The sequence below is a fragment of the Zingiber officinale genome, chromosome 7B (assembly GCF_018446385.1).
Source record: "Zingiber officinale cultivar Zhangliang chromosome 7B, Zo_v1.1, whole genome shotgun sequence".
Lineage (NCBI taxonomy): Eukaryota > Viridiplantae > Streptophyta > Magnoliopsida > Zingiberales > Zingiberaceae > Zingiber > Zingiber officinale.
In genome coordinates, this window is record NC_055999.1 from 80889179 (window position 1) to 80901454 (window position 12276).

At 39.8% G+C, this 12276-nt stretch overlaps 1 protein-coding gene across 6 annotated transcripts; it reads right to left on the minus strand.

Moving 5' to 3' along the window:
* Positions 1–3164: 3164 nt before the first annotated feature.
* On the minus strand, positions 3165–12016 carry LOC122006115 (serine carboxypeptidase-like 18). Of its 6 annotated transcripts, XM_042561475.1 has the most exons (15): positions 11847–12016; positions 11630–11775; positions 11488–11564; positions 11263–11376; positions 11075–11177; positions 10958–10995; positions 10732–10833; positions 10566–10649; positions 9774–9938; positions 9623–9694; positions 9405–9523; positions 9213–9326; positions 9088–9133; positions 8900–8984; positions 3165–3308 (listed from the first exon to the last, which is right to left on the minus strand). In XM_042561475.1, exons 1-14 carry the CDS (start codon positions 11966–11968, stop codon positions 8901–8903), a joined length of 1386 nt encoding a protein of 461 aa, XP_042417409.1. In that variant the 5' UTR covers positions 11969–12016; the 3' UTR covers positions 3165–3308; position 8900. The 6 variants fall into 6 exon arrangements, with proteins under 6 accessions (XP_042417409.1, XP_042417411.1, XP_042417412.1 ...); XM_042561477.1 differs by lacking the exon at positions 9088–9133; XM_042561478.1 differs by lacking the exon at positions 3165–3308 and having other exon boundaries at positions 8644–8984; positions 11747–11775.
* Positions 12017–12276: the final 260 nt, after the last annotated feature.

Consider the following 12276-nt stretch of genomic DNA (forward strand, 5'->3'; position numbering starts at 1 on the left):
GTGCAACAGAAATCGGCCGAGCAGGCCAGTAGGCTGAGTCAGATCGAGGCTCAATTGAAGACTTATGACCGGAAATTCGATATGACTTCTACAAGGAAACGACGCGTCATCGCCGATCTAGAAGAAAAGAACAAAGAGGCCCGACAGTTGGCCGAAGATCTGAAGGAAGCAAAGGACTCCTTATCGGCCGAGCGGGAGAGCCGTTCGGCAAAGGAGACTGAACTTCAAGGCCAAGTGAAGCGCCTTGAAGAAGAATTGGAGGCTTCATGTGCTGCTCTGAAGACCTACCAGGAGGCCGAGCCGGTTCGCTTTACCGCCATGAAACATCAATACCTCTGCTCGAAGCCATTTTTGGAGAAGGTGACCAATCGTATTGTCCATTCATTCGAACTGGCCATCGACGCCATGCTCGTCCAACTGAAGGCAAACGACCACCTCCTTGAAGCTTTCTCCGATCGGGATGTCGATCGAGTCCAACTTCTTGAGGGAATTCCTGACGAGGCCTTTGATTGTATTAAGTGAGCGAAGAGCCGATAGTGTTTTTTGCAAGCCTTTTTTTGTAAGCCTTAACTATATTCTTGCCGTTCGGTAGCGTCTATTAATGAAATCCCTTTGCGTCTTTTTCATATGTTGTTTGTTTGCTAAGTATTTGGTTGTGTAGTCCCGATCGGCCGTGACACCCATGCTATTATTGAAATATTCGCTTAGGATCATACCTCTGGGGTTTATAGTCGCCGCTCGACTTTAATTTTAGCGTCTACGCTAGACGATTTTCTAAGGCCGGGGTTTCACGTCACTGCTTGACGGTCTTCAAGGCGGGGATTTTTATAGTCACCGCTCCGACTCTAGGGTTTAACGTCGCCGCTCGACGGTCTTCAAGGCTGGGATTTTATAGTCACCGCTCTGACTCTAGGGTTTAACGTCGCCACTCAACGGTCTTCAAGGCGGGGTTTTTATAGTTGCCGCTCCGACTTTAGGGTTTAATGTCGCCGCTCGACGGTCTTCAAGGCGGGGTTTTTATAGTCGCCGCTCCAACTCTAGGGTTTAATGTCGCCACTCGACGGTCTTCAAGGCGGGGTTTTTATAGTCACCGCTCCGACTCTAGGGTTTAACGTCGCCGCTCGACGATCTTCAAGGTGAGGCTTTTATAGTCGCCGCTCCGACTCTAGGGTTTAACGTCACCGCTCGACGGTCTTCAGAACGGATATTTATAGTCGCCGTTCGACTCTAGGGTTTAACGTCGTCGCTCGATGGTCTTCAGAATAGATATTTATAGTCGTCGTTCGACTCTAGGGTTTAACGTCGCCGCTCGATGGTCTTTAGAACGGATATTTATAGTCGTCGTTTGACTCTAGGGTTTAACGTCGCCACTCGACGATCTTCAGAACAGATATTTATAGTCGTTGTTCGACTCTAGGGTTTAACGTCGCCGCTCGATGGTCTTCAGAATGGATATTTATAGTCGTCGTTCTACTCTAGTGTCTAACGTCGTCGCTCGACGGTCTTCAGAACGGATATTTATAATCATCGTTCGACTCTAGGGTTTAACGTTGTCGCTTGACGGTCTTTAGAACAGATATTTACAGTCATAATTCGACTCTATGGTTTAACATCGCCGCTCGACAGCCTTCAGAGCGGATATTTATAGTCGTCGTTCAACTCTAGGATTTAACGTCGTCGCTCGACGGTATTCAGAATGGATATTTATAGTCGCTGTTTGACTCTAGGGTTTAACGTCGCCGCTCGACGGTCTTCAGAATAGATATTTATAGTCACCGTTCGACTCTAGGGTTTAACGTTGCTGCTTGACGGTCTTCAGAGCGGATATTTATAGTCGCCGTTCGACTCTAGGATTTAACGTCGCCGCTCAATGATCTTTAGAGCGGATATTTATAGTCGTCGTTCGACTCTAGGGTTTAACGTCGCCGCTCGACGATCTTCAGAGCGGATATTTATAGTCGCCGTTCGACTTTAGGATTTAACGTCGCTGCTTGACGATCTTCAGAGCGGGTTGGCCACTTGGTGATAACTTTGTAAACCTTTGCTTTAGATTTTAATCCTGCAGCCGAAGGACACAGAAAAAATGAAGATTACATGATATAAATTACATCAGCGCACCTTTCACCCAGCTCGGTACGACTGGAGGTGGTTTGCACTCTAGGGATGCTCTAGCCTCCGTCCGTCCTCATCCTCAAGGTAATAAGCTCCCGACCGAAGATTTCCCACGACTTTGAAGGGTCCGGCCCAAGGGGCCTCCAGCTTGGTGACATCCTCGACTGGTTTCACCTTCTTCCACACGAAGTCGCAGACCTGAAAAGACCTAGGTATTACTCGCCTGTTGTAGTTCTGTCACATCCTCTGTCGGTAGGCTGTCAGTCGGACGACTGCTTTGGCGCGCGCTTCGTCCACCAAGTCCAGTTCCAGGAGTCTCCGCTCGACGTTGACCTCGCTATACTGCTGCAGACGGTCGGACTCAATTCTGACTTCAACAGGGACGACTGCTCTGCCCCCATAAACGAAGTGGAATGACGTCACTCCCGTCCCTTCCTTTCGAGTCTCCGCTCGACGTTGACCTCGCTATACTGCTCTGCCCCCATAGCACGCCCGGAAGCTCGTCTGCCCAGCTACCTCCGACGTGGTCGAGCTGAACTCGAAGAATTCGCAGAATCTCCCAATTGGCAACTTCAGCTTGTCCGTTGCTTTGGGGATAAGCTACGGAGGTGAAGGCCTGCTGGATCTCATAACCTTCGCACCATTCTCTGAGATGTTGTCCAGTGAACTGCCTCCCATTGTTAGAGACGAGCCGACGTAGAATTCCGAACCGACATATGATGTGTTGCCAGATGAATTTCTATGGGTCGTGCACTTCTTCTCCTCGGCCAAGGTGACACGGCCGTGTGAATTCACACGGCCGTGTCCCCTTGGCCGAGAAGAAGAGATACACGACCGTGTGAATTCACACAGTCATGTCACCTTGGTTGAGAGCAGGAAGTAGGGGGCCGTGTGAATCCACACGACCGTGACACGGGCCGTGCGGATGTCACACCCCACTCTACCAAAGGTTTGTTCTTCCCTTTTATACATATCATTGCCACTCCCACTACTACCAAATCGATAAATTCATCCTAAACAACTAGAGATAGTGTTTCAGGTAAAGCGGAAAGGAGAGAAAAAAAAATACTTTAGCATTAGTTCTAACATGGTCCAAACATTCACAAGTTCCCAGATCTTCTTCCATTGTTTCGTCACACACACACACAACACTGCTCCTGCCGCTTCCTCCTACTCGAGCTTTCCTTTACCTTTATCTGCAGTACAAGGAAATGCAAATCTATAAGCGAATGCTTAGTAAGTACCATCTACTCACAAAAAAATGCATTTAAAGAGAACATGTTTCTTTTTTAAAAAAAATTGCTTGCGGAAAGCACAAAACTTACACTTGACCGTAATTCACGCTAAAACACATAAATCAGAATTAGATACATGGCATGCATTTTTAAATAGGTTGATCATGCAAAACATCAACTCAAACCATGCTAGTAATATAATGAAAATAGGAATCTTGGCATATTATAGAGTTCATCAATGCTGCACTTTATAACTCGAGTTCTCAAACTTAGGAGGCTTCCACTAAGACAACAAATGAATTTTGAAATCTTTATATTACATAACTAGTGAAAATAGTAAACAACATGCTTTGGGCCCGACATTGTATCACTTTGCGCGCATCCTTAATAAGATCCGAGGTAGCTAATCCCGAACTCATTAAGGTACTACTAGGCGGTCTAAGAGCCTAGGGGCGATCTAGGAGCCCACCCATGGATCTTGTGTCCAGTACATTTCTTTCTAAAGTAAAATACTTTCTTTTAACTATTGCTTTCTTGTACTTGCACTTGCTTGTCATTTAAGCAAACACCTTATGCACGCTTAAATCCCCTCACACTTATAAGGAAGCATTTTAGGGCACTTGAATCTGCTTCTTACCCTCAAAACTAAATGGGAAGCAAATTCAAGATTCCCTACATATGCTCTTAATCCCCAAAACTTTAGAGGGCATCTTACATAACATGACATGCATCTTTATTAACATGTCTAAAGCATATCTCAACATGTATCTTCTAAATCATGCATAAAAGACATTACAAAATGTATCTTCGAAGCAACTTATACTGTAGGTGAGTAGTACTTACTTCTTTTCGCTAGATCTTACTATTATAAGGTGTAGGAAAGACAATCTTCTCTTGCACGCTTTAATCTCTAAGACACCCTTCCTCGCACAAACTACCTCTTTGGGAGAGACCCTCCCCTTAGATTCTCCCCTTGAAAAGCCTTAAGACATGGAGCCCTAGGGTTCTTGGCCGAAACTTGAAAGGAGGAAGGAGGAATTTCGGCTAGAGGAGAAGAGGAAATAAAAATTAGGTTTTGATCTCATCCATCCCCTTTTATACTAAGTGGAAGTTGAAGCATCTCTTCACACATAATCTACATATCATGAATTATTTCATATTGTTCATATGATGTTTTGCCACCACCTAATGGCTACTTAAATCAATCTCAACTAAGAGGTCTTGGGTTCAAATCTTATCCCGGTCCATTCATAAATATATTTTTATTTTTTTCTCTTCTTCTATTTCTTTTTGTTCTTTTTGGACGAAGAAAATTTACGGCCGTTACATATTTAATGAACTAGTTACCTTTAACCAGCATCCATATTTTAACTCTGAACATCCGAATATATCCAGCCAGTGAAAATTGACTGTTTGGATAAACCAAGGAGTATAACATATGCTAGTCTTACAGAAATAATGATGTCCAATCTCATCAATCCATCGATTAGGGAATATTTTAATAAGTACATAATTACACATGGAGAGATTTCCACTAATTGTGATACAATCACAATTTTTCTCATGTTATGTATTGTATTATGAATTTTATTAATTGAGTTTAAGATCAATATCAATATAGTAAAAAGGCAATTAGGCTCACCCTAGGCGACTCTCACAGCTTGTCTCTAGGTTATGTGAAAGGAAGAAACTTACAGGGTCAACTTATAGTCAACTACCGCATTGGCTAGGGAGCGGGAAGGGTTTTTTTCTCCAAGGGCATGCACCCGTCAAGAATTGAACTCTTGCCCTATTGTAGGGTGTCTACCACCTTCTAGCCAACTAGGCATTCTGTGGAGACTAAGATCAATACTATATACATAGAGAATATATACTCAAATAGACATTTATTTATCTAATAAATAATACAATATATAAGTTGATTACTTTAGGACATCTCTCAAATATAACACCCACATCACCATCGAGCTACATACTGAGAATGTCGTGGTCAGGAGGAGCCTTATGGAGACCTTAGTTTTTGGATTGATTTGCCTGAATTTTTTGGTACGTTACAAGGATAATCCTTTATTAATTGGATCAACGAAGTGAAGTGTATCTTCAACTATAAGAAAGTTCTAGATTGAATGAAGGTGAAGCTGATTGCCATCAGACTCAAGGGTCAAGCATCAGTGTGGTGGAAGCACTTGTGACACTCACGAGACCGACAAGGTAAGGTTAAGATCAAGGATTGGGAGAAGTTGAAAAAAATGAAAAGTCTTTTTTTCTCCCTTTGGTTACAATTAAAGTTCGTTCAGAGATAATTAGATTTTGCCATGGAGGACGATGGCTTCGACGATGACCTAGATGGATTCATGATTTAAAGGAGGATTGGTTGGTCTCAGTTGAACTGATCGATACCTAGATCCCTCGTCAATTTGTTCTCGGTAAAGACAAGCAGAAGGAGCTTGATGTTTCATCCCCCTTGAATCTGTCCTCTCTGAGAAGGGAATATGAGCTCCTCAATCCAGCTTCTTCAGGTTCCACTGGTAGCCATGGAAGCCTAGGGCTCAGTTCACGCACTGGCTCTTCGGTTTTAGGCTGGAGCAAGCCATCAATTCCACCATCCTTCTGTGCCAGAGGACGACCACATTAGAGTCCAGACTCAGTTGGGGAGATCAGCCATCACAATTGATGGGCATGCAGTAACATGCCACCCGGTGCTCGTCCAGGTGGTCAACCGCAGAATGTTGCATCTGCACAAGGGTTTTTGGAGAAAGCTGTGATCTTGAAGGCTGAAGACTTCCCTTCTCTAAGAGCCACGTTCAGATCAGTTCCAAAGTAGAGAGAGGCATTGAAGCAGAAGCAGAAGCAGAAGTAGAGACAAAGGCAGGGAATGGAGGAGCAGTCCAACCAGCGAGCGGTATCTAACCTACGTGCACCTCTTCAGAGAGGCATTGATGATGTTGAAGCAGAAGAGAGAAGGTTTGTGGCTTCTAATTCGGATGTTTGGGAGATTACAGAGAAGGAAAGTGTATTGATTTTAGCCACTCGGAATTCAGTTATCATTCAAGGGAAAGCATCACAAGTTCAAAATACTACTCATGATACACAGAGCATTCCTCAAGAACATAAGAGACTGCCCTGTAGAAGAGAGGTTTGGAAGCATTGAAGTTGACATTTTTGTAACAGATGGAGACTCTGAAGTGAATCAAGTGATGGCTGAAACTATTGAAGGGATAACAGATTCTGATGGAGCATCTACTAAATTTGGGAATGTGTCTTCATTGCCACTTGATCTTTTGCCCATTGAAACAATGACATCTATTTGATGTTCTGAAACTTCAGGTTCACCATCAACATTGCTACTGCCCGAACAAGGCATGTTTTTCTTGCACAATTTTAAGGATGCTAGTTCTCTGGTAAAGCTGACTAATCATTGCAAGGGAGATAAATATGGAAATCATGAATTGCCTAATCTGGTTGTTGATGAAGACGATGAGAACAATGGGTTATCTGATTATCAAGCTTGCAGTTTATTGGAGATTTGCTTAGAAACTTTTTCTTCTTTACCAGTTGATAGTAGCATGGGATTTGCTAATGTCTCTTTCCAAAATTATGAGCTTTAATTCTTGCAGACTAATCGATGTGGTAGAAAAATATGTGACGCTTCCATTCCTTGATAAGGCAATAGAATCCAGTGGTATTCACAATAATGAATCGAACTGAGAAATCATGAGTTCTCATGACACCTGCTTGTTTTTAGAAACTCATCAAGAATCTGACTTGAATTATTTTTGTGCTTTTGGCAAAATAGATTGCTTTAATGCACAGTTAGATTTCAGATCTTTTCATGATATTTGGGTTGTTCCATCTAGTTGTCCTACATTACTTCTAGATGAAACTCTGGTTCATTCTACACTAGAGGAATGGGATGATTCATATTTCACTTTTTCAGTTTTCTCTAACATGGAGGAGCAAACTGTATATGTAAGAAGGCCTTTCCTACAGATCGTCCTTGAGAGAGTTGCACAAATGTTTGAAAAGTTTATTTTCACAGCTAAGCCGAAGCAATGGGGTTTGACATTAGCTCAAGCAGAATTTACCTATAACAAATCAAGAAACTGAACCACAAGTTTAAGTCCTTTACGATTGTCTATAATACTCATTAGGAGACAACAGTTACTAGTAGATTTTGCCAATTTGGTACTAAATAATCTTCCACCTGGGTTATCACATGATATTTCTCTAAACTCGAGGACGAGTTTTTTTCAATCCGGGAAGACTGATGCAAGAGGATTCATAGATGTTTATTATTATTTTTTATATTTTTTTAATATTTAAGATATTTTTGGTATTTTATGTATTTTTCATCATTTCTATCTATTATATTTAATAGATTTTGAGTTCATTTAGAGATTTTAGGATTGTAAGTATGTTAAGAAATTTTTTCTTTCTATTAAAATCTTTTCATTTCTTTACAAGTTAGGAATTGAGGTGTATATGTTATGATTTCTTTCCTTTTCTTTGTGTTTTAAAGTTTAGAGCCTATATACATGTCCGTTTAGCTATTCCTTGAACATTAAATAACATTTCCTTTTTTTGAAAAAAAATTAGAGGACATCAGTTATCTATTCTTGCCTTCTTCTCAAACCCCTTCTTATCGTCAGCCTGCATGATAATTACTATCCTATCTTACATCAATTCTCCCTATTGTGGATGATTAGAAGCCTTGATATGCTAGTGGTCAAAGTTGCACGGTGAGATTGAGGCTTGTAATAACTATTTTTACAAGAAACTCAACTATTCTAACATCTTTCTAATTGCTCTTCATCCAATTTCAATAGGTATACGATGACATATTCCAATAATTTAACACTTGCAACTATAAAGGTGAGATGAAAAATAAATATGATGTGTTTCTTTTCATTATTTATTAAAATAAATTATTAGCTAGGTTATGTTTATGTCAAATTAATTGTTTATGTTCTTAATGTAGGGCCTTGGCCACATAGCTCCACAGTACAAGAATGTCTTATTGGGATCACAAAGTGGATTTTCTGGTGCACCTCTATGATACATTCCTTCTTCTCTAATGTTGTACTTTTGTCTCTTCAACAAATCCCTAATGTTTCTGCAAGCATAGCTAAGAAAAGATCACCACAAGACAGTGAGCATAGTTTTGGCAACACCATACTGATTCCCCAACTAACTCCTCCACTTCAACACGAGTTTTTAAATTAAATAGCCTGGATCAAAATAAGAAATGCAAACAACATTTTTGTGCCAAAGCATCTCAGCAATCACAATCTCAGAATATGCAAAAACTTTAAGGTTCAAATCTTGCACCATATGAACAAACACAATCTCCAGATTTTAGCAATCTGAACTTAGTTTTTAGTCAAAAAGAAACTTAAAGCTCCATAGAAGGGAAATCAATATATTCTATCAAAAACAAATATAAAATAACAATCACCATGATAATAGAGTAATCTTTACCGAAAAGATTAATAATGTTTTCCTTGATCTTTTTCATATTTTGATGAACTCCATGATAGAGGGAAGACAAATACCTCATAGTGTTGCACCAGAAATCCATCTCGTGAACATAGCTAGACATTCTTGTGGTTTGTACTCTGCAGCTGTGTGACCAGCACCCTATATGAAAATAATAAGAACAACGGATTTGGCTAGAACATAACATAACAACTTATTCAAATAGTTTAAGTATAGGAAAATATTATATATGTTTCCAGCTTACCTTCACAGTTGCAAATGTCAAATTATTGGAATATGTCATGGTATACCTATTGGGATTTGATGGACACTAATTAAAATAATCTCAAAATAATTGACTTTCTTTTGAGCACTTGAAACAAGACGTACCCAGCAACTTGACCACCAACATGCCAAGATCTCCAATCTTCCACAATAGAAGAATTCAAGGACTTTATCCATTGTTTTGTCCCCGAGAAAGGTACCACTAGATCATGATCACCACTGGGAATGAAGAAACTTGGCAATGACCAAACTGTTGTCTAACAAAGCAACAAATAATGTTCATATTAATTTTATCACCTGTAAACCAAAGCACGGTATCCTCTTTGCAAAAGGCTGAGATGATACTTGATATTACTCTTGAGTTCTATTGTGTAAGGTAAGTGACGATTACACCTTACCCATTCTTTAATTGTCCCCTTCAACAATATTTACATCACACACGTCATTCATGAGGCTTTTAACTTCAAGCTATATTGCAAGGTTTGCAAATGATTGAAACAATGGGAAAAGCGTACCTTTCTGATGTTGAGAGCCCTCCTCACAATGTTACTATTAGCCCAATAATAAGCCAAAGTATGAGCATAACACTGTCATTAGTAAACATTATCAATTTGTTTGGCACAATGAAACCAAAGATTCAACCATCCAATAAAGTTGAGTCCTTACTCGACAACTCAGATCGGGAAATGGTGGAGGGTCAAGAATGTTTTGGTTCTCCTTCAAAATTCGTTTACTAGAAGTTGTGCTCACAAGACTATGTGGGTGGTTTAATCGAGACTCAGGACAATACACTTCTAGAATGTGTGCCTCATTAATTTCTGATAAGAACACCTGTCCATGAAGTATATTTGTTATATTTTAGAAAACTTGGAACAATTTATGTAAATATAATTATAGATTATTAGGATTGTTTATTTTCAATTTTAGAGGATATTTGGATGTTAGATTTGTTGATAAATATCATATAACAACAACCAAAACTTATCATACTAAGTGGGGTTAGTTATATGGATTCTTCTATGCCATTGAGTTCTATTCCCTACTATATCATCATATATAATTAAATAAATTTTATCCTGTATATTTTGTTACTAAACAAGTATTTTTTTATCTTCCTCTTGCTCGTTTGATGGTTATAAATATCATAGTTGCATGAAAATTAATTTGACTCATAGTAGGTTCAAGTTGGGATCAAACTAAAATTAGATGGGTGGTTTTGTAGCCGAACAGGTTCCTTTGACTAGGTCTTGACATGTTCAGTTTTGTCGACTACATTGCTTATGTACTTTCACGACATTGCTTGACTAGGTCTTACTTATGTACATTCACTACATTAATTGCTTGACTTGTTCAATTTCCTTAACCCTTTTGCCCTTGTTTAGAGCAGTTAGCATTTCATTTATGTATTTCATTGTTCGTGTTATTGTTGATTTATTGTTAGTGTTTATATTGACTCACATTGTTAAATGAGTCAAGATACATCTGGCATTGTGAAGTGGTGGGAGTTCGATAGTCTTGTCCGCTGCAACTTTTTTGTATCATCTGAAAGTTTAGAAAGTAAGGTGATATTAGAGATCATTTTATTGAATTCGACATAATTGATCAATAATGAGATTTAGATTACCTCAAAGAAGTCATCTGATATGATCCCCATGCTGTGAGCATAAGATATTTTAGAATTCTTATCGACTTTTCCACCTGTGGCTGGGTTGCCAATAATGTAACCCTGAAAGTCATTGATGATAAGTAAAGACTTTTTCTATCATATACTATCAAATGACAACAATTAAAAGATCCTAAATAGGTATTTTCCATTCATTGCCAATGGCCCATCAATTCTAGCAATTTACCTGGAGGTTAAGTAGTGGCTCTTTCCCTTCATCAATTCCTGGATTACAGTAAATGAAAATGGATCTCACTTCAGAGTTCACACTCTCATGAATAGTTTACATTAAAAGTAGAGTTACCATCCAATATTCTTTTGGCCACCATAGGTACAATTTTTCCAGCATATGAATCCCCAGCAATGTAGAGGGGATTGGAGATGAACTGTGGGTGCCCAACAAACCACTGTCGAAAAAGAAAAAAGCGAGTGAAAGATTGTATTTTTAAAATACTTAAAGCAATTGCTCCAGGAATATGTAACCATTCCTACCTGTACAAGAAACTTATCAACCTGTTGAACCCAAGATGAATCATTCTCTTCTTCTTTTGTCCAGTACGAGAATCCAGAGCCCGATGGGGAATCTAAAAAAATAATGTTGGCTACCTGCGTAAATATTTTTTGTGCAAACATGATTAAGATTATACACCATGTTTCCTTGTAAAATTACTCAACAAATTAAATAGGCCGAGGAGGAGAAGAAGAAGAAGAAGTCACCTTGGTCCAGGAATAGAGACGGTACACCAAGCTTGGCAAGCTCCCGTTGTACTCGGCTGTCACAAATTTCAGGGGGCCTGCGAGTGGATTTCTACTATGAAACGAGAGTAGCTAATCATAGCAAACATGGAAATTCACACACCGATTTCGAAGACTAATCCGCTGAAGGCAGAGCACCTGGGGCCGCCGGTCAGCCAGAGGAGCAGGGGGTCCTCTGCCGGATTGTTCTCCGACTCGATGAAGTAGTAGAAAAACTCACCGCCGTGGTCCTGGTCCACCTCCACGTACCTGCACCAACGAGAGCAGAGGCTCATGGGGGATCAAAGCAAAGATAAGGTTGTGGGAAACAACATCCGGACCCTGTCTCTAAGTAGAAGGGAAGGGAGCCTTGGAATCCAGGCAAATAGGTGACCACAGAAGATGAGAGAGCAGAGGAAAAGAAGAGGAAGATCAGTGAGACAATCAGGAGAGGGATTTCCATATTCTCCTTCTTTCTCCGTTGCTGTTCAAGTGATTTGAGCTGCAACAATGATTCAATAAGGGACCAAGAAGTCCTGCATTTATTGGGACAACATCATGTCCGACGGACGTGCTGTCCGACAGATTATTACATAAAATATTTTTTTATTAAAAAACCTTTTATTAATTTAATTAAAATTATTTAACCTTTTAAGATTACTTTCAAAATATTAAATTATTGCGGACAATAATATAGCAATAATTAAACCATTATTCGAATAGGATAATTTTAAGAGTTACTACGCCATTAAACAAGTGTAGTAGATATTA

Coding starts and splice junctions, on each gene's coding strand:
- LOC122006115 (XM_042561475.1), bottom strand. CDS start 11,968: ATGGAAATCCCTCTCCTGATTGTCTCACTGATCTTCCTCTTCTTTTCC. Junction 9,524..9,622: donor GGGCTCTCAACATCAGAAAG/GTACGCTTTTCC, acceptor ATATTGTTGAAG/GGGACAATTAAAGAATGGGT. Junction 9,134..9,212: donor GTTGGTGGTCAAGTTGCTGG/GTACGTCTTGTT, acceptor AAATCCCAATAG/GTATACCATGACATATTCCA.